The sequence below is a fragment of the Coturnix japonica genome, chromosome 6 (assembly GCF_001577835.2).
Source record: "Coturnix japonica isolate 7356 chromosome 6, Coturnix japonica 2.1, whole genome shotgun sequence".
Lineage (NCBI taxonomy): Eukaryota > Metazoa > Chordata > Aves > Galliformes > Phasianidae > Coturnix > Coturnix japonica.
The window spans coordinates 16,028,415-16,052,176 of record NC_029521.1 but is presented as its reverse complement, the minus strand read 5'-3'; the positions used below and the strand labels follow the sequence as shown (position 1 = coordinate 16,052,176).

At 40.3% G+C, this 23,762-nt stretch overlaps 2 protein-coding genes across 11 annotated transcripts in view; one reads left to right on the top strand and one right to left on the bottom strand.

Moving 5' to 3' along the window:
• Positions 1 to 23,762, bottom strand: part of C6H10orf71 (chromosome 6 C10orf71 homolog) — a 110,783-nt gene that overhangs the window by 42,314 nt on the left and 44,707 nt on the right. The window contains exons 1-4 of one of the 6 annotated variants that reach the window (XM_015866768.1): positions 8,825 to 8,915; positions 7,764 to 7,922; positions 7,611 to 7,659; positions 6,693 to 6,796 (exon numbers count right to left, since the gene is read on the bottom strand). The exons of 1 other annotated variant lie outside the window; for it this stretch is intronic. The gene's annotated coding sequence lies outside the window, so the exon portion shown is untranslated. 4 more of the 6 variants (XM_032445336.1, XM_015866775.2, XR_004307711.1 and 1 more) reach the window with 4 other exon arrangements.
• On the top strand, positions 4,656 to 23,707 carry LOC107315879. Of its 5 annotated transcripts, none has more exons than XM_015866779.2 (6): positions 4,656 to 4,788; positions 9,163 to 9,210; positions 9,943 to 10,053; positions 13,289 to 13,397; positions 21,725 to 21,751; positions 22,434 to 23,707. In XM_015866779.2, the coding sequence occupies exons 1-6, from the start codon at positions 4,734 to 4,736 to the stop codon at positions 22,477 to 22,479; spliced, it is 396 nt and encodes a 131-aa protein (XP_015722265.1). In that variant the 5' UTR covers positions 4,656 to 4,733; the 3' UTR covers positions 22,480 to 23,707. The 5 variants fall into 5 exon arrangements, with proteins under 5 accessions (XP_015722265.1, XP_015722268.1, XP_015722267.1 ...); XM_015866782.2 differs by lacking the exon at positions 13,289 to 13,397 and adding an exon at positions 11,346 to 11,370; XM_015866781.2 differs by lacking the exon at positions 13,289 to 13,397.

Genomic DNA, 23,762 nt, shown 5'->3' with positions numbered 1-23,762 from the left:
GTCATGTCATTGATAAAGATTTTGATTTTGCCAATACTGATTTGGGTGTCTATCCACCTGCATTTTATTTCATCTCCTAACAAACTGGTTGATAGGTGTTAACCCAAAAGATAAACAACTTATTAAATGGATGCACAGGTAACTTCCCTCACCATAGAAAAAGAAATTGCCATTTGCTGTACCCTTCTTCCCTGCTACAGCAGAATACAGATCAGTCTGGTTTAGAAACACAAAAAATCCTTTCCTCTGAGATAATGACACACAGATGCAGACCAATTGATTAAATAATTCAAATCCACTTGCAATAGAAGAAAATGTTAGGAAATCCTATACACACCATTTTATAAACCTGGTGAGAATAGAGCAAGATCTGGGGCAGGACACCTGCAAATTGAAGACTGCAACAAGGAGCTGTGAACTGCTTTGACATTTTCTTTCATGGTGCTGCAGGAAAGAGACCGAGTACCTCTGTCCCAAAACTTTTTCTTCATCTTCTTACACCTCTTTGTGTTGTTAATAGCACTAAGCTACAGAATCCCTCAAGAAAAATAAAGAAAAAGCTATTTTTAAATGTACAAGCTTGCACCCCCATGCTGAAGAGTAAACAGAGAATGAGAGAAGAAAGGAGTAAGATTAAAATGTTGAATGGTTTTCTGTAGTATTCCTTAATGTCAAGTGAAGAGGGCACTAAATAATTGGTGCAGGCGTGTTTCCCTTTGTTAACACACCCAGCATCTGTGATTCAGTTAGTTGCTGAGACGTGGAATCCCTCCCAGTTGTCCCAGCATCTCAGAGTCCTGACAGAGGAGGAGATGGAGAAAATAGAAAAGGAAGAGCAGCTGTGAGTTTTCAAGCATGGTTTGAATTTGTTCCGGATGCCCATAGCAAAAGACCCTCAATTTTTTAGCAGTAACCAGTCTGAACAAGTTTTTCTTGATTTGTTCCATGATGTTGAATGGCACATTAATGACAGCATGCCCACATACAGCAGATAACCCTGAGATTGCCTAAGATACATTGGTACCCATCAAGCCAAGTACCGTACACCAAACTTTTTCTTCCTGAAATGACCCCAAGGTTTAAGGGGACACATTGGAAACAGATTTTGAGCCAGAATACTGGATGCATGCAACAATGCACTCTCACTAAAAACTGCTAAGGGGACAAAAGAATCAGCCCAGTGAATCATCTCACTCCATTTCTTCCTGCAGTGGCCAATACAGAGGATGTTATCAATGGTAACAGACCAGTTGGTGACAGAATATCCTGGTTAGCCCCTAAGTTTACTCTTGACTGCTCACTTAGGGATTGATATGCACCTCACTGCATTGGAGATCCTTATTTCTCTTCAAAAATTTGGACTGCCATTAAAAAATAATATTTCTGTTTAATTTGTTTTACTGGAATTCTTCATTTCACATTTGCTGTCTCTCCCACCTTGCTCAGTTCAGTCAGATTCTCCCATTAGTGCTGTCTGTGGCAGTTACAGTTCTTGATATTGTTGCCATGCTGAAAGTAGCCCGAATTTCCTTCTCTGTTCCCAACACTCTGCCCTGTAAGGACTTAACATCCACAAATCAAGCAGATGGTCCTATCTCAAACAACTAACAACAGTGAGAAAACTGTCCCTGACAAGGGGGTAATGAAAAGCTTTACAGAATGTGCTCCTAAACATTCAAATTCTTTTTTCAGTTCAGCGTCTTCACAGATGCAAACAGTGCTATACCAGTTAGAACAAAAAGGGAGCAAACACTTGAATACCTAAGCTCTAGGAGTTTTTTAAGAAGGTCAATTTCTGAACCCACTGCAGCTGCCCTGGGAACTCCCACCATCACAGGCTCCATCACTGACCTTACTGTGCCCTGTTTTGTTTCTGTTTTTCACACATCAGGACGAATTCAGTAGAGAATCAAAGTCTGCAGGACAGAGATTTCCTTTGAACCTCAGATGGAAGAGAAGGCACAGCACTTCAGCGCGCCTCTAATTACAGCCACCATGACAGTTCATATGTGTAGCAATAAAAATAACCATAAACCTACCTAATCATTAAAATAAAGTAAACAGCTCCTCTCTGTATCATCATACACAGGTACTGGAGTTGCTAATAAACCAGGAAGAGCACTGAGGCACTGGAGGTGCATCTTCCCTATCTCCACAGTTTCTTAAACAACTTTAGAGGCATATTTTTATTAAGTATATGCAAGGCAGATGATCTTAAACCTCAAAAAGAGTCTGTATAATAACTGTGTGCTCTTCTAATGCTCTCCAAAGGCCTATTCAGAGTCCATTCTGAAAGAGAATAATATATCAAGAACTTCTGCGAACTTCCTTCTAATGAACGCATGCCAATTTGAGACCAAGAATTCTGGCCTCAGAGGACAAAATAACCACTGCTCTTAGTCTCTGGGTGTTTTGCTACTTTATTTCAGAGTGATTCAAAATCTAATTAAATTTCTAAACTCTAATGAAATTACAGAAGAAAAATCATTTAGGATTATATTATATACAATTACTCACAGTTGAAAATTACAGTTAGCCTCTTTCACCAGGATAGGGTCTCCTGAGAAATCCTTGTTACTCATATAACATATAAATCTGACACTACTCCCACTATTTACAGGTCAAAGGTAAAAGCAGAATTAATTAAACATATATATCCTGCCCAGTGGTGGAGGTGGGTAACAGAGGGTTGGTAACGATGATTGTGCCTGAAACTACATTTCCCAGTTTGGTCAAGAATTGGAATAAACCTACTCCAAAGTAGATTAGTAAGTCTGGCTTATTCTGATCAGGGCCCTTCCTCACCAGAGGTATGCTCTGAACAGGAGTAGCAAAGCATCCACACTCAGCAGTGTGGAGCCAGCCAACCAAGCTACCTGAAACAACTGGCAAAAAGATAAACCAAGAAGCTTTAGAGAGTTCAGCCAAACAACCAATATTTAAATGCTTACTTCTCTGAAGTAAGAGAGCAATGAGCTAGTCAAGTGGAAAAAAGCAAGCAAGCAAGAGGGTCAACGTTCATGTTATTTATTCCTTCCATAGTAGGTTCTCAGGATCTTAAGAGCATGGGATCAGTTGCTGATGATGTACAAAAACACAGAGTTTCTAACTAGGTTCCTGATATATTTTACCTTTATCTGGTGCAGAGAATTTTGTTTGATTTTGGAGTTGCCAACTTTTATTCCAGATAAAACCGTGAACAATAAGAGAATTACACGTGTGCATTTCTACATGCTCCGAATGGGTCAAGCCATTAACAAACACTGTGGTTACAGGTACCACATTGAAACAGTTCTACTTATGCCTCACAAAGCACAACGAGCCATAAATTACCACCACCTTAGAGTTCATGGGTCATCTTTATTTGTATTTTCAGTGCTTTCAGAGTCATACCTGTTGTCTAATGCTATGTTTTCCTTACACTTGCACGAACACCTAAGAGCCATAAATGAGATTCTTCACTCATATCTTGCCTGATCAACTAAACACTGCCCATCTGCAGTCATTTTTCTGCCAAGGTGACCATACATATGGATGTACTAGCATTCCTTATGGCCTACAATGGCCCTATTAAAAGCAGACTTCTGGAAGGAGGGCTTCACAGCTGTAATTTTCTCAGCCGAAAAGGTATTTTCACCCAGCCTTTAGATGCAAAAATCTGCTGAGAAACAACCTCACAAAGAGGAGAAAAAAGAAATGTCCAAGAGCTTTTCTCTTAAAATTTTGCCCTCAAGTTGTGTTCCCAGTTATTTTGATTTCATTATACAAGCAGCTATATGAGATGAGGGTACTAGACAGCAAAAGATTTACTTAAAGCAGAAAAGCACATTGAGAATCAAAAGGTAAAAAAAACATGGAGACCTTCCAGAGACTGCTGGGTGAGGTGGGGAGCGGGCAACGTTTTGTGTCTTCCATTCCTAAGGAACAGACCTGAAGTGACTTTTAGTCACTTCACAAGTAGTTTTAGTTACATGTTTTTACTGTCACTTGATTTTGCAGCAGGTTAATGTGTTTGAAAATGTGAATTTTTATGAAGAAAAAAAAAAAGACCCTACTTTTCCCCCCCCCACCATGGCTCAACAAATAAACTAGATTATCTCTAGAGGTCCCTTCCAGCCCCTACAATTCTGTGATCAGCCAGTACAGTAAGTTGCTGCTTTTTGGTTCCTACTATACCTGGACATTATTCTGTGGTAGAAGCAGCACTGATGTCTTCCTTGCCCTGGGACTCACTTGTAGTGTATTTGCAGCTGTGGTGAATTTTTTCCACTCTGCATTCAGCCAAGTACTCTTCCCAAAATATTATAATGGCATAAAATACAGAAAAAATACCTAAAATACAGAAAAATAAATAGGCTGGCAACAGATGGTTCTCCTTCTAAGGCAGAAAAGCCACTTGCACCACACTAGACTCAGAAGATTCCATCAGAGACCAATCCACTCTGGATGGACTTTTTCAGTGTTTTAAAAATAAATGTTAGCATTTAAAACTCCCTTAGAAACCAAACAGCTGAATGTAGCTCTGTTGATCTTCCCCAGAGTATATTTATGATTATTGTTTATATATGGAACTTAAGCCCAAAAAGAGAACTTGTTTGTAAGTTTAACTATGCAGGATGTGACTGTTACTTCCCTGCATGCCACGTGACCTGCATTTTCTGTTTCTATCTTCACTTCAGAAGAACTAAATCCAGAAAACTTGGGTGAAATTACTCTGTTGTCAAAACTTCATAATGACCTCACTAACAAGCTGGATACCAGTCCTAATGATGTTTCTTCTTCTCTTACGTAAGTGATCTATTGTATTTTTTTTTTTCATCCTTTTAGATAGGTGCTTTTTTCCCGACTTTAGTGAGGTCGTTTATTTCTGAGTCTGACTGAATGTGTATTGTTTAGGAATTTATTTAGATCTCTGATCCTCAAGGAAGGAAGTTATGTTGGAATCAGTGTAGAATTCTGCTAGGTTTTCTAGCCAAGACTTCCTAGCTTGAGTGCTAAAGTATCATCCAGAAGACATCCTGAAGTTAAACGCATGCACCTTTGCAGATGAGATGGCAAAGCTGCTGAGCATCCTGTTCAGCACAATGCAGGAAAGCAGCTCAGTGGAGCTTAGAAAGAAATTGATCTACACATACTACCTGCAAACCACTTTTGGTCTCTGTCTATCTCACAGGGTGTTGAAGCTCCTGACTCAGGATGATACTTCTATAGCTTTCAAGCTAACGCAGGGCTTTGTCAGTGTCATAACTTGCCTCTTGCTTCATGGTTTCTCAGCTCCGTTTTATGTAGGGAAGAAGTGGGTCACACAGATAGGAAGTATCAGTAGAACTCACGTTAACACTGGGGCTGAGGTGGACTACCAGAGAGGAAGGAGCTGACAGCAACTCCACAACAGAAGCTTATATGGGTTACAGTGACCCTTACATTAGGTAAGGGGGCAGGCACCCTCTGGTGGCAAAACTCTCATTATCACCAGACACCTCATGCCACCCTACTTCAAGCAGAAATTCACAGAATTCAGCTGTCTTTGGGGAATCCCACAGGTAGTTTTCCCCATTTGAAGCAAACAGAGCTGCCATTTCCCCTAGCACTCACTGGAAACATGCTCCTGCCTCTGCAAGCAATCCTATCCACAGGTCTAGAACAGTGCCCTGTCCTCATACCATCTTTCTTGGTATACACAGAAATTTGTCGTTCTCACTACCATTTTGTTGGCTTTTGAAGTTCTCTGCACCTTCCCATGGATGCTCCCAAGAGCCCAGAGAGGAATGAGGCTGCTTGCCACAAAGGACATGGGTAACCAGCTGTGCTTACAGATGTGAAGAGAATGTCAGCAGCAATTGCTTCCTATTACTGACTAGCTATTGTTTAGCAAACAAATGATGCAAGCCCCATTAATACAGCAGCATTTCCCTAGAGCAAAAGCCACTCTGCAGCAGATACAGTGAAAAATGCATTGACATGCCTCCAAGCATTACACAGAAAGGCACAGGCAATGCCGTATCTGTGGGCCTTGGATAGAGGGGAGCCTGGTAAGGACTAGAGGAGTTCCTGCCTCGTTGTAGGTGGGACTCTTGTCCTCATCTATTTCTGTGGAAAAGGACAGAGGAAGGAAACTATTTGCACAGATGCAAACAGAGTCCACCTTACAAAATTTAGATGCAGCTTAGATTTTTGCTGTACCAAACACCAGCCAATTTATCTATTTCTTTTTAAATAATGCTATAACATGATGGAAAGCGCAGCAATGACAACAGAGCAGCAAAGTCCTAGGCTGCAGCAAGAGAGGATTCATTCAGATGTATTAGCCATTAGCACAGAAACAAAAGGAAAAAAAGCCCAAAACTTCTTACCTTCAGAAGGTCTCAGGTATTCAGGAATCTCCACCAAGAAACCCTTGCCTCCACTGCCAGCTTTTAAATGAGGTCTGGGAAGGGGTGGATCCTGGCTTTACCTGCTTTCGGTCAATCAGGATCATTGCTTGCACCTGAGCTCCCTTGGGTTGGACCTGCCTTCCCACCAGGTGCTCAATTACTGCTTCAGACTGTGACTCAGCATTTCCATTAGAAACAATTTTCAGGAATTGTTTTCAGTGGAGTAATTGCCAGTAACACCTTGTTTCTTGAAGTCATTCCCTATTTGACTCTGGAGTTGCTCACATACACACTGTGAGACCTTTTATTCCACCTCACCTCTGAGCTTCCCAGGTATTTTCCTTCTTCCTCCTTTGCTGCTCCAAAGGAGGCAGGCGCTGAACCCTTGGCTACTTCAGTATCACAAGGCCATCCATTACCCGCTGCAATGAGAAGGAGAAATCTGAGAGGGCAGAGGAAAAGAGTCACATGGAAACAGGAGGCAATAGAAGGGAGTGAGGAAAGAGCTGTGCATCATGAGAAACAAGGTACATGTTTTTATTACGGCAGCTTAGAGGAGATTCAGATTCACACATACACACACATATATATATATATATGGATTCATCACCTGCTTGGCTGCTTTATCTCTAGGGTGGCAAATAAAACCATGGCCCCTGGTTCAACCATAAGATACAACATCAACACAATCAATATACTAGAACATCCCAGGCATGTAAACACCGTCATATTTCCATAAACTCCAGGCCTATTGGGACTGGTGCAGCCAGTTCCACAGTTGGTATCTCCAACCAACCACACAGAGTTTTTGTTTGTTATCAGAGGACTTCTACTGTTGCCTTGACAAGAATCAATTCCTCATTCCAAATATCCAGCACAGATTATTATAGACAAAATCATGCAGTTGCAGATATTGATAGAATTACACCTAGAACATTCTATTAAGGTTTACCATGACATAATTCAAGTCACTCGCTGTTTTTACCTCTTTGACATTCTGCTCTCCACCCAGGTATCCAGTACTGCAGATTAGGTTGGATTTAGGCAGGCAAACTGGCCATACATTATCAGTAAAATTCAGTGGTGTCTCTAACACAAAGTAATCTACCTACATTATGGTGCAAATTTCATGTTATGTATGAGTCAGGCACATTTGAGGGGTGAGAAAGCTCCATCAGTTACCTTGAGACCCTTTGAGAATGATAGAAATCACTCCAATAGAGATATTAAACTCACCTTCAAGGTTCTGTGACCCAGAAGCAAATCCTGTCGAAGTTCAGAGGGTCTATTCAAAGAATAGGAGATAGTCTGAACCCAGAGATGAGAGCCAGTCAAAAAGCTAGAACTGGGCCTGGGGTGCTGCAAAGCATTGGGAATCACTGCTATCACCTTTGAAGACTGCATTCATTCCCAAGAGATCATAGCTGAAGGTGGGACTTAGATCAATCAGTGACATGCATGTATATGGGCTGATGGTTATACTAGATGATCTCAGTAGTCTTTCAAGTCTTAATGATTCTATGACTGCATCAATCCATTTCTTTCCACCTAAGGAAAAAACAAAGCAAACAGAAGACAGCCATCTAACACTCACTCCTCAAAAGCAAAAGGTTTTCAAGGAGCATCCAATAAATGATATTAAATATTAATTAAAATCATACTGGAAGTATGATTCTCTTTAGTCCTGAGTGTTTTCAGAGATTTCCCTCCCCTCCCTTTTTTGAAAGGAAACTAATAATTAAATCTCAATATATTAAACTGACCTACATAAAATATTCCATGTAAAATATTATTTCTGCCATAAAACACATAATCTGTCACTGGTTTAATTCCATTAGAAAGCATACATTAAGGTCTATGTATTATGACCATTAGGATAATAAAAGTAATACAATATAACTTTTATTATGTTTGAATTTGAAACATTCTTCATATGAGCACAAAGAATAATTAGGGAGGTGGAAAGGTGGCTTTTTTAAAGTTATTTTTAATTTATAATTAATTAAATTCACAGGCAAGAGCAAAGAGACTGAAAGAGACTGACTTTGAATCTGGAAACCCAGGAGTTTTGCTTTTTACACCTACAGTGTAGTCTTAGTTTTATTTATTTAAATTTCTTTTTCTTTATAACTTTGATTTTGGTCATATTAAATAAACATCTTTGTTGTTGTATCCAGAAAAAAATTCCTCACCCCTCCCAACTCCCATTTCAAAGCATCATGGGATTTTTGAAGAGAAAAACGTTCTATTTCTGTGTAGAATATGTTTCCAGACATTTTGATTATGAAAAACAGTAAAGACTTTCAGCTGAGAATTACAGCTCCCAAAATACATTTAGTTTAAAATGCAAGAGCGTTTTTAAGCTTCTCTTCATAACTTTGAAGTTTGGTTCATAACTTATGAAAATCTGGGATTAGAAATGTGACTTAGACCAGTAAATAAAAGCAAACCTGTTCAGAGCCATCCAATATATCAGATTTTTCTGACACCATAGCAGAATTCTCAGAGCCCACACACAGCTCAAGAGAGGTTTTCAGCTGTCTGAAAAGCAAACAAAGTGGACTCTCTGAAGGGACCAAAACGATTGGTTGTGTGACTTTGGGGAGAAGAGGATTATACTTGAAGTTTAAAAGCAATCCTATTTCTAGCATTCATTTTACTGGAGAAGGAATGAAAGCACAGCCGCCAAACAAAGAAAGCAGAATGATACAACATTCTCAGTTTTGCCTACATAGATATAGAACATTTCTTCTTGATGTCCTAACAGGCTAAAATATTTGTGTTTCAGATTTTTGGAAAGCAAAGGCCTGTGCTTCTGGAAACTCAGAGGAAATAGGTGAGTTCATGGAGAGATTTTCACTTCCAGACAGGAAAGAAAAAAAAACCAAAACTATATTCCTTTTCGTATCATATACATAGAAGAATTCACCTACTTTTTACGTGTGGAAAATCATACTCTGCTTATGTGCTTGTACTTCTAGCACAGAAAAGTCTTGCCATGGGACCACTGCCTTAAAAATTGTTTATGGAAATATAACAAGCATGTGGAGGCCAGAGCCAGGAGTAGCACGATCCTACACACAGGCAACCCCTGAGCCTAATAGATGGAGGCAGACCCCTATGATACACACAGTATTGTATGAATCAATATATGCTTTGCAGTTTACACTTAAAAAAAATCTTCCTAGCAAGGACTCACATGCAGAGCAGTCAGGAGTATGAGTCTGGAGATATAGAGTGAAGGGCAGTGGGGATTGTGGAATCCAGATTGAGGGAAAAGTCAAAGTTGTAGCTATAAACCTCAGCTGAGACCTGAACACACCATAAAACCACACTGAGCCCCTTAGCCAACAGGTTTGCTCAGCTTCTGCTGTGCAGGGGCAGTCTGGCATGTTAGTATTCTCAGCTAACCAGTCTTGCTCAACTCTGTCAGCCCCTTCTCAAGAAGAGAAAAACAAGAAAAATAAACAAACATTTAACTTTGCAACTTTATGTCACCATATCTGAAACACAGTTACATTTATTAATTATTGGTGTGTACTCACAGGTTTGTTTTCAATTTTTGCAGATCTCACGTATCTTATTATAGGAGTTACTCTTGGAGCCTTTCTAGCAATTGGTTTTATAGCAGTAATAATTTGCATGATCAAAAAACAAATGCTTGACCATGTCTTCAGAGGTAAGAGAAATTACTCCTGACTTCTTAGACAGAGTTCTATATTTCCTTGTGCTTTGGTACAGACGATGTGAGCTTTGCTGTTAGGAATTACATATGTGTTACAACTCCAATTTTTCTCTAGTTACTTTTAGTTCCTAGAAGAACTATTCTGAAGCATCTGAAGTTCTAGGGTCCTTAGAAGTATGAATTCACTTTTCAGTGTAACTAACTCAGCTATTCCTCACAACTAGAGAAATAGGATTCACTACAGCTTACTGTCTGGGTATCTTTTGAGTAACAAATTTTTAAAACAAAATTCTAACTATTCAACATAAGTCTATTGGATTTGTAGGATGGACAGGAGTGGATTTCAAAAAGCAACTTTGCAGTTCAAGTTGCATGCAAAGCACCAGTTTGTAGTCCATTTTTCAAAACAAAGGAATTCCCCTAAACTTAACAAATTTCCACTGCATTAAAAAAAAAAAAAAAAAGTTATTAATGATGTCAATCAGAGAAATTCAGTGAGAGAACTCAGTGCAGCCAGGCTGCTACAGCTCAGGATTGGGAACCACCTATCTGTCTACCATATCCAGAAGAACTTGCTTCTGTGACTGTATCTTCACATTAGTCTTCAAGTGACAAACAAGTGACATCCCAGCATCCCAAACTATATAACTTTACTAATTCAGCAGTTTACCATGACCCAGCACTTCAATAGCAGACAGTCTCTCGCTTAGTAAAAACAGAGCTGTCTTAACTCTCAAGCTCGAAGTGGACTGAGTTCCCTGAGCCTAGCCTATTGGTCTTCATCATAGCATGGATTCAATGCCATTTTCAGCAAATGCTGATCTCTTAAAGGATATTTCTGCAAACAGACTCTCCAGGTACCCCATGTGGACACAAATGATACTGTAATGCCACTTCTTGAAAGACAAATGGCTGATGCTTTCATATGGGATGCACACAGTGGCCCTAAGAAGAGAGTACTTATTCCTAATTCTCATCAAGCATCTGTCTTTGAAGTTGTTTTTCATTACACTTCCAAAGACGTAGTACAAACTCAAATTATCCAAAATTAAAAAAATAATAAAAAATTCAGAAAAACTGTCATGAAAGATTCTAGCTGGAAGAACAGGGGAAGACTTTAGGAATGTTATGTAGCACTAATAGTATCAGAGAGTTTTGCCTCAGATAGGATAGCTTTGTCTACTTCACCACCTGTTCTGGTTGCACCCTCACTACTACTTCTGAACAGGCCTATCACTGCTATTCCTTGTTTTTTAACTAACCCGATTCTCCTGTTCTCTCTTTAGAGTCAGAGGGCAAAATGGATAGAAGGTAAGAATCATTGTTCCCAGGGTTTTCTGAAGTGCAGCATGATATGCCAACTGTAGTAACTAACCTCTCTTTATGCATGATGCTTCCCCACAGCTGTGATTTGAAAGATAACACAACATACATGCAGGTCTCTAGAGGACCACACTACCCAGTTGTAACAATCAGAAAGATCAACACCGTGGAATGGCAGTACAGGAAATATAATGACAAAGGGACTCATGCAATGGAAAGATATTACAAAGAAAAAGGAAAAGTGCTTACCAGTCTCTGAAGCTCCCAGCTTGCAGAGAAAACTCAACAAAGGAGGGATCTCCAACCAGAGAACTTTCCCCAGTGGCCGTCAGCCCTTAAATGGGGTCTAAGAGAGGTGCAGCCAGGCTTCACCCCTTCTGGTCACAGAGCTGAATTGCCTTCACCTGTGCTCCCAGGGCTGACTTGTCCTTTCCCCAGGTGATCAATCAGTGTCTCAGGCTGTGACTCAGAACCTGCCATACACTAGTACATCTGAAGGAGCAGCATGAATAAGGGAAATCCTATTCAACAGGGGTTTGTCATGTAAGAACTAGGGAAAATAAATAAATAATCAGCAAGATGAGATTCGTCTTAAAAAGAAAATCCTTAAAAATGCTTTTGATTCTACCTATTTGTTTTGTACTACACATTATAATTGCAAGTTTCAATCACCAACCCTCCAAAACAACATCACTGAAAAACAAACAAAAATCCCAAACTAAAACCATTAAATGAATTACTAGATGAAAGCCAAAGGCCTTGTTTCATGGGTTTTCTTTCACACTATTAGAATTTTTCTGTATTTTCTGTTTTTACTATACCGATATTTTCACAAGTGCTTTAGATTAAATACATACAAACCAGAGCAAATGGCTTTGTCCAAAGCTTCCCAGTTACTATGACTGGACCAGTTCTGAAATCTCCCTTTACCCCAGGTTCTTACAGATCAAGTCATGCAGCGATCATTCTGGAAGGGATGCATTTTTACCCTTTACCCTGTAAGTTTGGAGCTCATGGAGATGAGAGGCAATCCCAGACTGCTTGGGAGATGGCTGCTCCTCATCTGAGGTCATTCAGTAGGGCGGAGATGTACAGAATGAGAAACATAGCCTGCAAGTTTTCTGTTGGATCACAGCAATCTGCAGGAGTAGATGACGTTTTGTGTTTCTCCAAGACATTTTATAAGTAGAAAAGAGATTACAGATATTAATCAGCATTCTCATAAAGTGAAGGCAACAGCTGTTCTCAGTGACCTAAGAAAAGCCTTATAGCCTCTCTCAGAGAGGCAGATAGGTGTGCTAACAGGCATGTCCCCATCACAGCCATTCCTCACAGAAGCCGTACAACATATGCAGACACTCAGTTGAAGATCAAAGCAAGGACATTCCTTGAGAAAAGTACTTCAGCATTTTGCTTGACAGAGAAAGCCCCCAGCCTGGAGCATGTGATGTTTTCCCAGGGAGATGCTTTCACAACCTAACCCAGCTATCTGTCACAAAACCCATTTCCTTTCATATCACAGAGCATTCAATCTATTTTCCTGCAAGGCACTCACAATTTCTGTCTATCAACCTAAAACAAAATAGGACTATCATACAGTCAGAAGACAGAAGATTAAGCATGTAGCAAACTGTTTCTGGTGTGCTAAGGACAGTATGGACAGCAGCAAACGGGGAGGAGCAGATGAGGGAGAAAACCAAAGCAAGACAGAAACCACAGCCACCAGAGTTGAGAGAAAGAAGAGAATAGACAAGGAGAGATGTATCTCAATGAGATACAGATGGCATGATGTATGAACTATTCTACACTGGATTTTGTTTAACTACCATATGGCTGTCTATTTTGTATGATATTTCCTTCAGAGATGGTATGAGCATCCATGATACCTTCCCTCTGATCTTTCTAGGGGAAGCAACTGATTTTGTTGTGGCAGCAAAATTTAGCAGCCTTAACGATGATCTTACACTGACCTCTCAGATGATTCCTCGTTCCAGTCTGCAAGCAGTTGCTAAAAGGTAGAAGTTCCCAGTTGCATGTTAAAATCCTGGTCTTTAGGCCAGAAACAGGATGCAGTACATATAAGTTTTCAGCCTTTGAACCACTGACACTGACCTGTGAGAGAAGCTGTAATTCCACAATATTTGGGGGCAAAACTATGTATGCTAAAGATAATGTTTTTCTGCTAAGTGGAAAACAACTAGAAATCCACTGTCTTGTCTTAGTTGTACTTTTAAATTCTATTGTAGCACTGAGTAATTTACAAACTCCTTTGTTCTTGTTTACTTGAATACACCTGTGTACTACCTCCTAGTGGATTTTAAAGGGGTTCTAAAAAACAGATGCTAACCTGAGGAAATGATCTTGACTTTTACTTGAGGAAACCATTGTTTTGTAGCATAAAAGAGTAAATACACAATGCCAGCCTCAGTAACTAACAAATATGAAATTTGTTCTTGTTTGCCTACCATAATGATGGAGTAGCACAACTGATAAAACAATGCTGTAGATGATACAAGCATGTACATTAGGCTCTAAGGAGCTTATGAGGAGGATATAAGTGAGAAAACCAACAACAGTATTATCTGTGAAATGCAGCTATTCTTGAGATAGCACTACTTTTTAGCAAGGAAGCATATGTTGTAGTTTGTTTTATAAACAAATCTATACTATTCCACAAACAAACTTGTTTTTGCACCATCATTTTTCAATATAAACTATCTAGTCACAGAAAAATCACAGGGAAATACAGCATACAAAATCCAATGTCCTATTTCATCTTTTTCCTACCCTTTGGAGGGGGACCTTATCAATAATGGCATCTCTTCTTTGTATAACTCAACAAATGGTGGTATAGGTTTTAGATTTTAATATTCATCACTTAAGTTGAGAACATTTGTATACATCTAAAAGCAAGAGGTACGGGAGGGAGCTGTTCCTAACAACTTGAAAAATGAAAAAAAAAAAAAAAAAAAAAGCAAGCAAACAAAAACCTCACAACACATGAACACTGAAACCCCTCAGGACGCTGGACCAGAAACCATAACTTTCCTGAAAACCACATTTAAATATCATAGAATCACCAAAGTTGGAAAAGACCTCCAAGATCATCTAGTCAACAGTCCACAACTATTATTTACATTGAATACTTACATTGTAAATGCTACAGTATTGCAAGTACTGTGAAGTAATCAAAAAAGAGTAACGAAGCTACATGCTCATTGTATTAGATTCATTTTTTCCTATAGGTCAGAGGGACAACTTCCCATTTACTCAGGTCAATGGAGACACAATAATCAGATCTAACCTAATTTTCACTACTTGCTTCAATACTATGTGGACTCTAATTCATGGCATTTTTAGGTCAGTGGCTCATTCTGGAAAACCCTTTTGGTAAACCAAACTCCTCTACCACAAATTACTTATTTACCTAGGTTTATTCCAATCAATCATACAGCTATTCTGAGTGATAATCAGTGTATCACCCCTTTAAGACTGGAGAGGAGAACTGGTATATAATCTGCAGATATCACTGATGCTTAGGGAAAAGTAAAACAAAAACCCACCACATTATTCCAACTGGCACCAGACTTGCTGAATTCGTGTTCAACAAAATGTTGTTTCAAATGTCACACCATTGTACCCACAAGTGCCTCAAGCCATCCCAATGACTGTCATATATTTAGGAGAATGTCATCCAAAGCAGTGCCATCATGGTCATAACACTTATGCTAGTCAAAGGAATGCAGAGAATCTCCTTTTGTTCTAGAGCCCTGGAACCAAATTGAAGAGAAAACATTGCAAAGTCATGTTTTCACCAAAGTCAGAGAGCATTCCCACATGTCACTTTCACTGCTTTCCTAATCCATTAAAACAGAATTGTTTCTACCTCCAAATGATACCAGAAGTTCACTGTGAAATATTTGTTTACAACTTTATTAAGTCAGGTATATAACACTGTGACTGAAACAATCAGTTCATAATGGGCTGCCCTTAAACACAATGGAATATTTACTAACACCTGAGAAGGGAAAGAGCCTTCAGGCAAGCTGCTGTCAACTAACAAAACAGTAATTTAGATGTCAACTGACAATTATTTAATGTCCTTTTTTTAATTAATAGCTCATGTCAGTTTCAAATACCATCTTGGTGTAAGCTTAGTAAATTATAATGCCTAAAATTTCATGCAAGTTTAATGTATTAATAAAAATGTCTGGGCACATTTAATGCTAGCAATATTTTGAGTTAACTACAGTGTATGGCAGCCAGATTTATTCTGACAGGAGACAAAGGAAGAGGCATACAGAGACAAGGAGAAGGATGGAGAGACAGAGGACATGTAGTAAAAAGGAACAGGCACACATTTGAGCCTGCTGAAATAGCTAAAATAATCTGTTGCCTCAACACATTCCTGGCAGCAATGTATATCAAAACTCATCATGCATCTCTCTGGGTTATACAGGCTCATAAGTAAATCACTCAGCATAAGATCAGGTTTTAAATGCAATGCACAAGTCATTCTGATATGTGAAGGAGGAGCTTCAGAGCTGCACACACAAAGTGCCAAGCAGACTGGTGATTTTCTTCTGCTACCTAAAGAAACACATAGATGTTCTTGAGTTTTACACTTGGCTGACTTTTCTTTCCATTGCTAGACTTTTCTTGTGAAATGCATGGTATGCATATTAGAGGATTCTTTAGACAAAATGCAGAGGGCTTGGAACTAAACTAACTATATCTTTAAGATCTCTTTTTTGAATGGAAAAACAACTCTGCTAAATAATCATTGCACTATTCTCAGCTGGTGTAGATCTTCCAGCGAGTTGTAGCAGACCGTGCCTGTTGACAGGAAAAATCTTCTTTCCTCATTCCCACCACACAGTGTCTGTGCACTCCAAGCATGAGCAATGCATCTTCCTGGTCATGACATATTTTCATAAATAATAGTGATGTCTATAAACAATTTCTAGGCAGCAAGACACTTAAAGACTATAATTAGAAGCAGCTCCATGAAAAACAGTTCTCCTTTCTTCCTATACCGTCATGAAACAAACATAAGATGTCCTTTACCAGCAACAAATCACATTGAGAGGCACATGATGACACTATATTCTCAAGGCACATGAAGGTTCACTATAGCTCAGAAACGCAGGACACAGTTGCATCTCCAGCTCAAAGGTTTTCCTCTAGGAGGCAAGGCTTAATTTTAGCCACATTTAGTTTTAGCCAATCCAGTTTCACTGCGTAATGGGAGCCTGCTGGAACGGGACTACTATCCTCTTGCACTGAACAACCCCATTTAGCAGGGGCAAATTACAATTGCAGAGTGCAGGAAGTGTTTTGTACAAATAGCCTGTTACTGTCCAGGCTGCCAGCAATCTGTGAAGGGCCTGCAGCTGAGCAAACTCTTGAAGCCCCTGTGAAATTATAAGCTTTGAGGCTGAGACAGAGTTTGAAGTCATGGCTCATTGCTTCCATCTAACCTCCCTCTCTAAAACCAAGGAGAAACAATCATTGCATCTTGAAAGCCTCCATTCTCTATGATGTTCAACTATAAAAATATTGCTATGGATTAAACAGGAAGGGAAATCATACACTTGGAAAATATAAACATCAGAGATGTTTATATATAGGGCCAAAATTCACAAATGAAAATCTTTAAGTAAAAATGCATTTAAAAAGAAGAGGCCTTGCCCTTATCTAAATGTGTCATGGGGAGTGGTGGCACAGGGAAAAAGAATTAAGATCTAGAACACAGGCTGCCCTGGACAGTGGGTGCTGAAATACTTTGCAGTGGGTCAGCCCCAGGATCAGTTATCCACATGTAACATTATATGTATAGCCTGCAGCCAAGGAGAGATACGGTCTCAGTCACTCTACTATCCATTGAAACAATATCTGCTTAAGATGCAAACACATACTGCTGCTCTACGATAGGCAAGTTCACAGGAAAAAGTTCTTGAAATAGCAAGATGCCAAAAATACATCTGCAGAGGAATTCTATTTTATAGTTACTAGTCAGAGTAACTAAACTGTCTTCTCCACAGAAAATTTTTAAATGTAGATGGGAGGGAACAGGCACTGCTATTGGTTGTTTGAAACCAAGACAGAGAAATTTTTGTGAATTTTAATTACTTTTCAGTGCACCAATTTCCTCCTGTGGAAATATGTCAGCCTTGGAGGTGGATGTTTTCTTTCAAATAATCTGAAGTTAAGAGAACATATTTGCAGCATTAAGGTGTTTCACTTTTCAGCCTGGAGTTACCTGGCATAAAGGCTAGTCCATTCTCAGTGTTTCACTCAAGCTGTGGTCTTGTTCAGGATTTGCTCAGACATCTGCGTGAATGCTGCCATTCACTGCTATAGTTTCTCCCTACAGGAACTAGCACCACTTCAATGAAGCTTTCTCATGCACATTCACGAAGCATCTTGTAACAGAAGTGAGGCATCAAAGGGAAAAGAATTAGCTGTAACTTGCATCTCTGTTCTCTTTAAATTCCGTCATTCAGGCAAGCCCAGCTTCCCTAGTGTCACTGGGGCACCTGCGTCTGTCCTTGCTTTCCTAAAACAAGCCTCTCTTTTCCTCTCTGAGGGATATTAAACTGTGATGGTCAGCATCTTTTCTTGGGTCTGGAGAAAAATCAACCATTCAATAGAATCTCTGACACCCCAGAGTCAAAGAGAAAGCTTTCTCTTAATGTTCCTCAGCTATATATATATCTTGAGCTAATCTTACATCACCCAAGCTTTCCAAAGAATACTTTCTCAAATTCTCCCAACTAATGCATTCTCCAAACAGCACAACCATCAAGTCAGTGGGGTTTTCATAAATCGTTACAGGATTACAAATAAGGGAAAACAAACTTGGCAAAGACATAGCCTCCATAACCTAAACGAGGCTCACAAAGAAGGCATCTTCCTTACCAAATCAGTAAAAAACGATTCTTTGTAGTCTGCTTAGTTTTTTTAGTTTCCCTTTGCATAGTCACCATGACAAAATACCAACAGTGAACAACTACTGGGGGAACACAAGTTGAAGACAACTTGAAGTTGCTGTCCACTTAGGCAGGAGTGCTTTGACACTTAGCTAAGGACCAGTACAAATCTGCACAAGATGAGCCCAGCCCAGCTGGAGCAAGTCTGATTCTTTGCTCAGAGTTAAGGACTGGTGAGTGACTGATAGCCTGAAGGCTGCACTCATTGCAGCAATTCTTTGGAAAAAATAAAATCCAAATAGGTGTTCTCAGTATGCACTCTGGCAACTGAGGTTAATGAAAGACGTTTAAAAGTTACCCAAAACTATAACCATGCATGCTATTGCCAGTAAATATATGTAGAAACAGGCAAAGATGGTCTAAACAAAATCCATGTGTATTTGTAACTGTATTTAAAAAAAGAAGGGCAAGTATTCCTAGTAAAAATGGCTGTCTTAACCTCTTGCAAATACATACTTGCAGAAGCAAATTTTAAATACCCATTCTCTGTTAAGGCAGTGGTGGTCACCAACAAATGGAGCAATAAACTGGCTTTTCTACCTGGTTCTGCAACTATCCTGCCTAGCAGAAGGTTGCTCTTCTGAACAACCTTGGCAAGTTACTTTTACTCAGGCTACCCTTTAAATAAAATGAAATTAATCTTTATAATTACGTACTTCAAAACCAAGGACACTGAGCTTTGCACCGTACTGGGAACACCAGGCTTTAAAAAGCAGTGCTAAGACAATTGGTAGGCACTTTCAGGCCCTCAGTACCTTCAGCACTATTCATGAAACCAGGGAATACTTCATCTACAGGCACATACACACAGAAGCAGTATTATATACACACAGCCCAGATTGTTAGGGTTCATTAAATCCCATTCCAGGATACTTCCAGCTATTAGCCTGATGGGCAGAGCCACACTTCTGGCTATTTTTTCCTCCTTCCTGGCTACTTTCCACATTCTCTAGAAGAGCATCTGCCCCAAGATGCCTGTGCTCTCGTCAGATCTGGGGGCTGCATTTGCAGTTGACCTTTCTACAGCTGCCAAACAGGCAGGAATCCTTATTCCTTCCTCCTCCTCTGCACAACTGTTTGAGGCTAGTCCTGAATAGCTCTAAATCATTTGATTGTAAGAGCTGGTCCCAAACCTGCTGAGTGAGGAAAATGCTTTCCTGGTAATATTCAGACACCTGTTGGAGGCAATTCCTTCCACAGCCATCTTGGTCTTTGCTGGCAAACTCACTGGTGCTCTGACTCCAGAATTAAATAATTCTGCCTTCCCCTGGAGCTGATGCAAACCTGGATAAAAGTTCGCAAGTGGAAGACCACCCTCTGGGCTGCTGCCAACACCGACCTGGGTTAACTCCTGCCCTGGCTGCTGCAAGGCAGAAGGACTCCTGCTTCCAGAGGGCACCTACCCCACACCTAGGCTAAGTCTGCCTTTCTTCTAGTCATTGCATGCACTCACCTCTGTGCTTCATGTGCATTTTGTACGGGGTCTCACTGGGTACCACAGGTTTGCAGCCTGGCGTCTGAGCGCTGAAAGAAAAGAGCAAGCGTAACAAAATGTAACCATGACTTCTGCCTTGCAGGCTGCAAGTGTCCTGGGAGGTCTGTAGGCTATTTCTGAGGGGTTTACAGGGCCTAAAGTCTTTTCACATGTATTTAAATTGGGCTTAAATACCATTCACGGATGCCTACACTTCAATTGAAAGTGTGTATGGACTTGTAAAGAGAAAGAGACAGAAAACCACTAGCTGGAAGTAAGTAGGGCATTTTCAGTGCATTAAATCACAACACCTGGCCCACTCCCTGGTTTGATTTACTGGTACAGAAGAGGTGGTGGAGGCAGAAGCTACCCTTTAGTCAGCAGTGCTGCCTTTCAAGTCCTTGTGAGCTGATTTCCGGGAGTGAGCTTCCACTGCTCCCTGGAGGAGAGCATGGTACCAATGTGAGCTGTTCCCAAAAGATGATCCCATCTCACAGAAGTCCTGCCTTGCTCCCCACTCCCTCCCAAAACAGCTGTGTGCTCTGCCCAGGGAATCAGACTTGCTGCAAATCTCCATGGCATACCACTACCACTTTCAGCAAGATCAGGCTGCTCAAGTATGGCCAGCACAAAGGAAGCGATGGAATTCTAAAGCCAGCATGCCTGGGAAGGCTGAACCACCTTCTGTGCACCAGCTGGCACTGCTAATTGTGGGAAAGAAGCCTGAGAGCATCAGCAAGAAAACCATTCTCTATAAGCAACTTACCGAGTACATGGGGCAGCTCAAAGAGCATCAGCCTCCTGAGCAGTCTTCTCTGCTCCTCCAGAATGCAGAGAATTCAAGTTATTTAGGACTGGGCTGCCAATCTCTTCAGAACAGTACTGGAAGACAGCGCCTGTCCCAGCAGCTCCCTGCCACCTCCCCCCAAACACAGGCAGGGGATGGGATCAAGTGAGCATCCCTAAACCTAACCCACTGCTGATTCACTCCAGTTAGCTCGGATCACTTTGCACTGGCCTCATTCTGCATTAATCAGCAGCCTTGACCAGACTAAAAGGGGAATTACTATTTTAATGACTACAGTTGCAGACAGGCAGAAATTTGTGTGACTTATTTTACATGCTTAATTTTGTGTCTTTTTATGTGTGTGTAAAGAAATTTTAACAAGTTCATAAGCACTGCAGACATCAGATCAGATCCCCTGATGGTGTTCTCAAGTCTCTCTCCTCTCTGGAAAGAGCTGGTATTTAATTGTAATACCTCAGACCACAGCAGAGCAGTGTTGCTGCTTGGAATTACTTTGTCTGCAGAGTAACCTAGTGAAGGCAAAAGAGAAAAGCTCCAGGAACCTGTGGGTTCTGTACATTCTCCTGAGGACTTTACGCCCAGCTCAAGCTAGAAAGTTGCAGATCTTAGCTGTTTCTTACTGACACAAATGGTTGACACAGCAAATTTCACATTAACAGATGATTTCGGCACAAACTTCAAAAAGAACAATGTGATAAAAATTTTTTTTTAGAGGAGGAAAAAGTTTGAGGCATGCTACAAGAAGCCTATCCCTGGGTGCCTGGTGTCCTGTGAGGTATTCCTTTAGCAAAATCATGAGAAAATGCCTAGGAAGTATTGAAGGAGGGGGACTGAATGCCACAAGATCTAAGAACATAAACAGCTGAGGGCTGCAAGGCTCGATGAGATCTTACTTCCAAGCACTGACACTAGATGGAGTAAAGCTGAATTATTAAGAGCAATGACAGAAAGAGAAAGGAGGAAAAGTTCCTGCATTTCACCAGCTGCAGACATGTTGATGCTTTGCATATTTATTTTGAGGAATGCACTGAAAGTTGCTATTAATATCTCACTTGCTGTTTTTTGCAGGTCAAACATGGGATCGAGCCAGAACAGGTGTGTTTCTGTGTGCACATGGGACTGGGGACAATCTGCCTGGTTCCAACTGACATCCAAAGAGTCCAGGTCTACTCCGTGTGGGCTGTGACAAGGCATACAACTGCCTCATCCTCCTACATCCTAGCTGCACACCTGGGATTCCCCAATATAAGGCATACTGCAGGCCGCTTACATTATGGCTTGACTGCGCTGCAGTGCAGCCACTCCACATAAGTGACCACTGGAGCAATGAGCTCTTGGTGCTGCAGCAACAGTGGGGTACCTGAGCTGTTCCCCACTGATGATGATGAGAAGGGGTCCTTAGAAGCAGCCCTAAGGGCAATGATGCAGAGAGATTCTCTCAGCAGGATGCTGCCCTGAAGTGTGCTGCATGCCCCTCCCTAACAGCAGAGGGGGCATCTAGGAATCACATCATAGCCAGGATCCCTCATTTGTTCTGTTAGCTCACTGAAGGAAAACAGGCACCTCCAAAGAGACAGACGTATCTAGAAAAGAAAAGAACAAGTGGGGAGGACTTCATGAATGCAATTACAACCCAATAATAATAACTGTGTGGAAATCCTGTCATTTTTCTCTGTGCAGCACCCACTTCTGTTTTTATAATGATGCTATGAATCAGTTTTAGATAAACAAACACCAGAAAGTTATCATTAACCTGTAATGTCTTTTCTTTTTTCAGAGATGACACCAACACACCAGAACAGCAAAGTACAAATAAGCAATAATCCTTTTGCTATTGACAGTTACCTGTTCTGAGAATCAATGGATGCCTCTTGAACACAAACAGGAATCTCACTAGCAGCAATTCCTTTCTTTGTTCTGTAATTGAAAGACTAATCGATTGATTGACTACAGGAAGAGCTTACAGTGTGTGCTAACTTCCATCACCTGCACCACAAAGCCTGCAATCCCCAACAGCATGCACAAGAAGGAAATGTATGAGGAAAACAAACAAGATGAGCTCTGCTCATTAACAGATCCTGTTTAGTCTGTGACAAGTGTATGATTGATTTCTAAAATCAATTAAATACAGAGTAAACGAAAAGCTAGCAATACATTTTGGCTGCAGAATTCACAGTTGTGCTCATATTTCAAATGAGGTTGAATTAAAACTCATTCATTTGAGACTGAAGTAAGATGGGAAAGATAATTTGTGTTCATTTGAAAACATTTCATTCACACCAAAGTTATACTTCTAAAATCCACCCATCTTCATTTTATTCAATTTAAAAGAAATGCACTAAATTCAAGCTGAATTCAGGAATCATTTCGGTGTCCCATTTCTTCACTCTTTTTCTAGCCTTGTATATTCTGTTCACTTTGTTTCCATCAGCTCCGCATCACTTAGATCTAGTTACAGCCTTCTTACAAATGACAAAAAGAAAGAAGGGCAACTCAACTCCAGCTTGGAAAACCTGTATCTTATTAAAAAGTGTGACTTGAAAAACTCATGGATAGCAGGTGCCCCCACCCAGTAAGTAACTTCCAGACTTGGAACAGCCACAATCAGCCCCACTTGTTATAGGCAGAGCTGATGCACTGTGTCAGGGGTTTACAGTCAAAACCTTCAGAGCAGAAATATCAAAACTGTATTTTGTTGAGGAAGATATTGTTCTAAATACCAATGGAAACTGAAATGATTTGGATGTATTTTTTGTATTTTTGTTCTGACCATAGCAAGTCAGGTAATTTTTCCTGTACAAAGGAAACCCTGTTATTTGATTTTTAATTTTTTTTTTAAATGTTTTGAACAAGAAAATGCAAGTTTCATTTCAGAGAAAAGTGATATATTGGAATAATTTCCCTGGATTCCCTAGGTGTCTGTTACCCACTTCAGTACCAGTGCAGTTCATTAGTAGCGTTTGCTAATGGATAAACTAAAGCAGTAATGTGATGCTTGCAAGTAATTGTGTGCGTGTACATGTGTAAGTGAATAAACCATCTTGTAAGGTATCCGTTAATTGATTTGCTTCCTTTAGTACCATTTTAATTAAGACTTGGAAAAGAA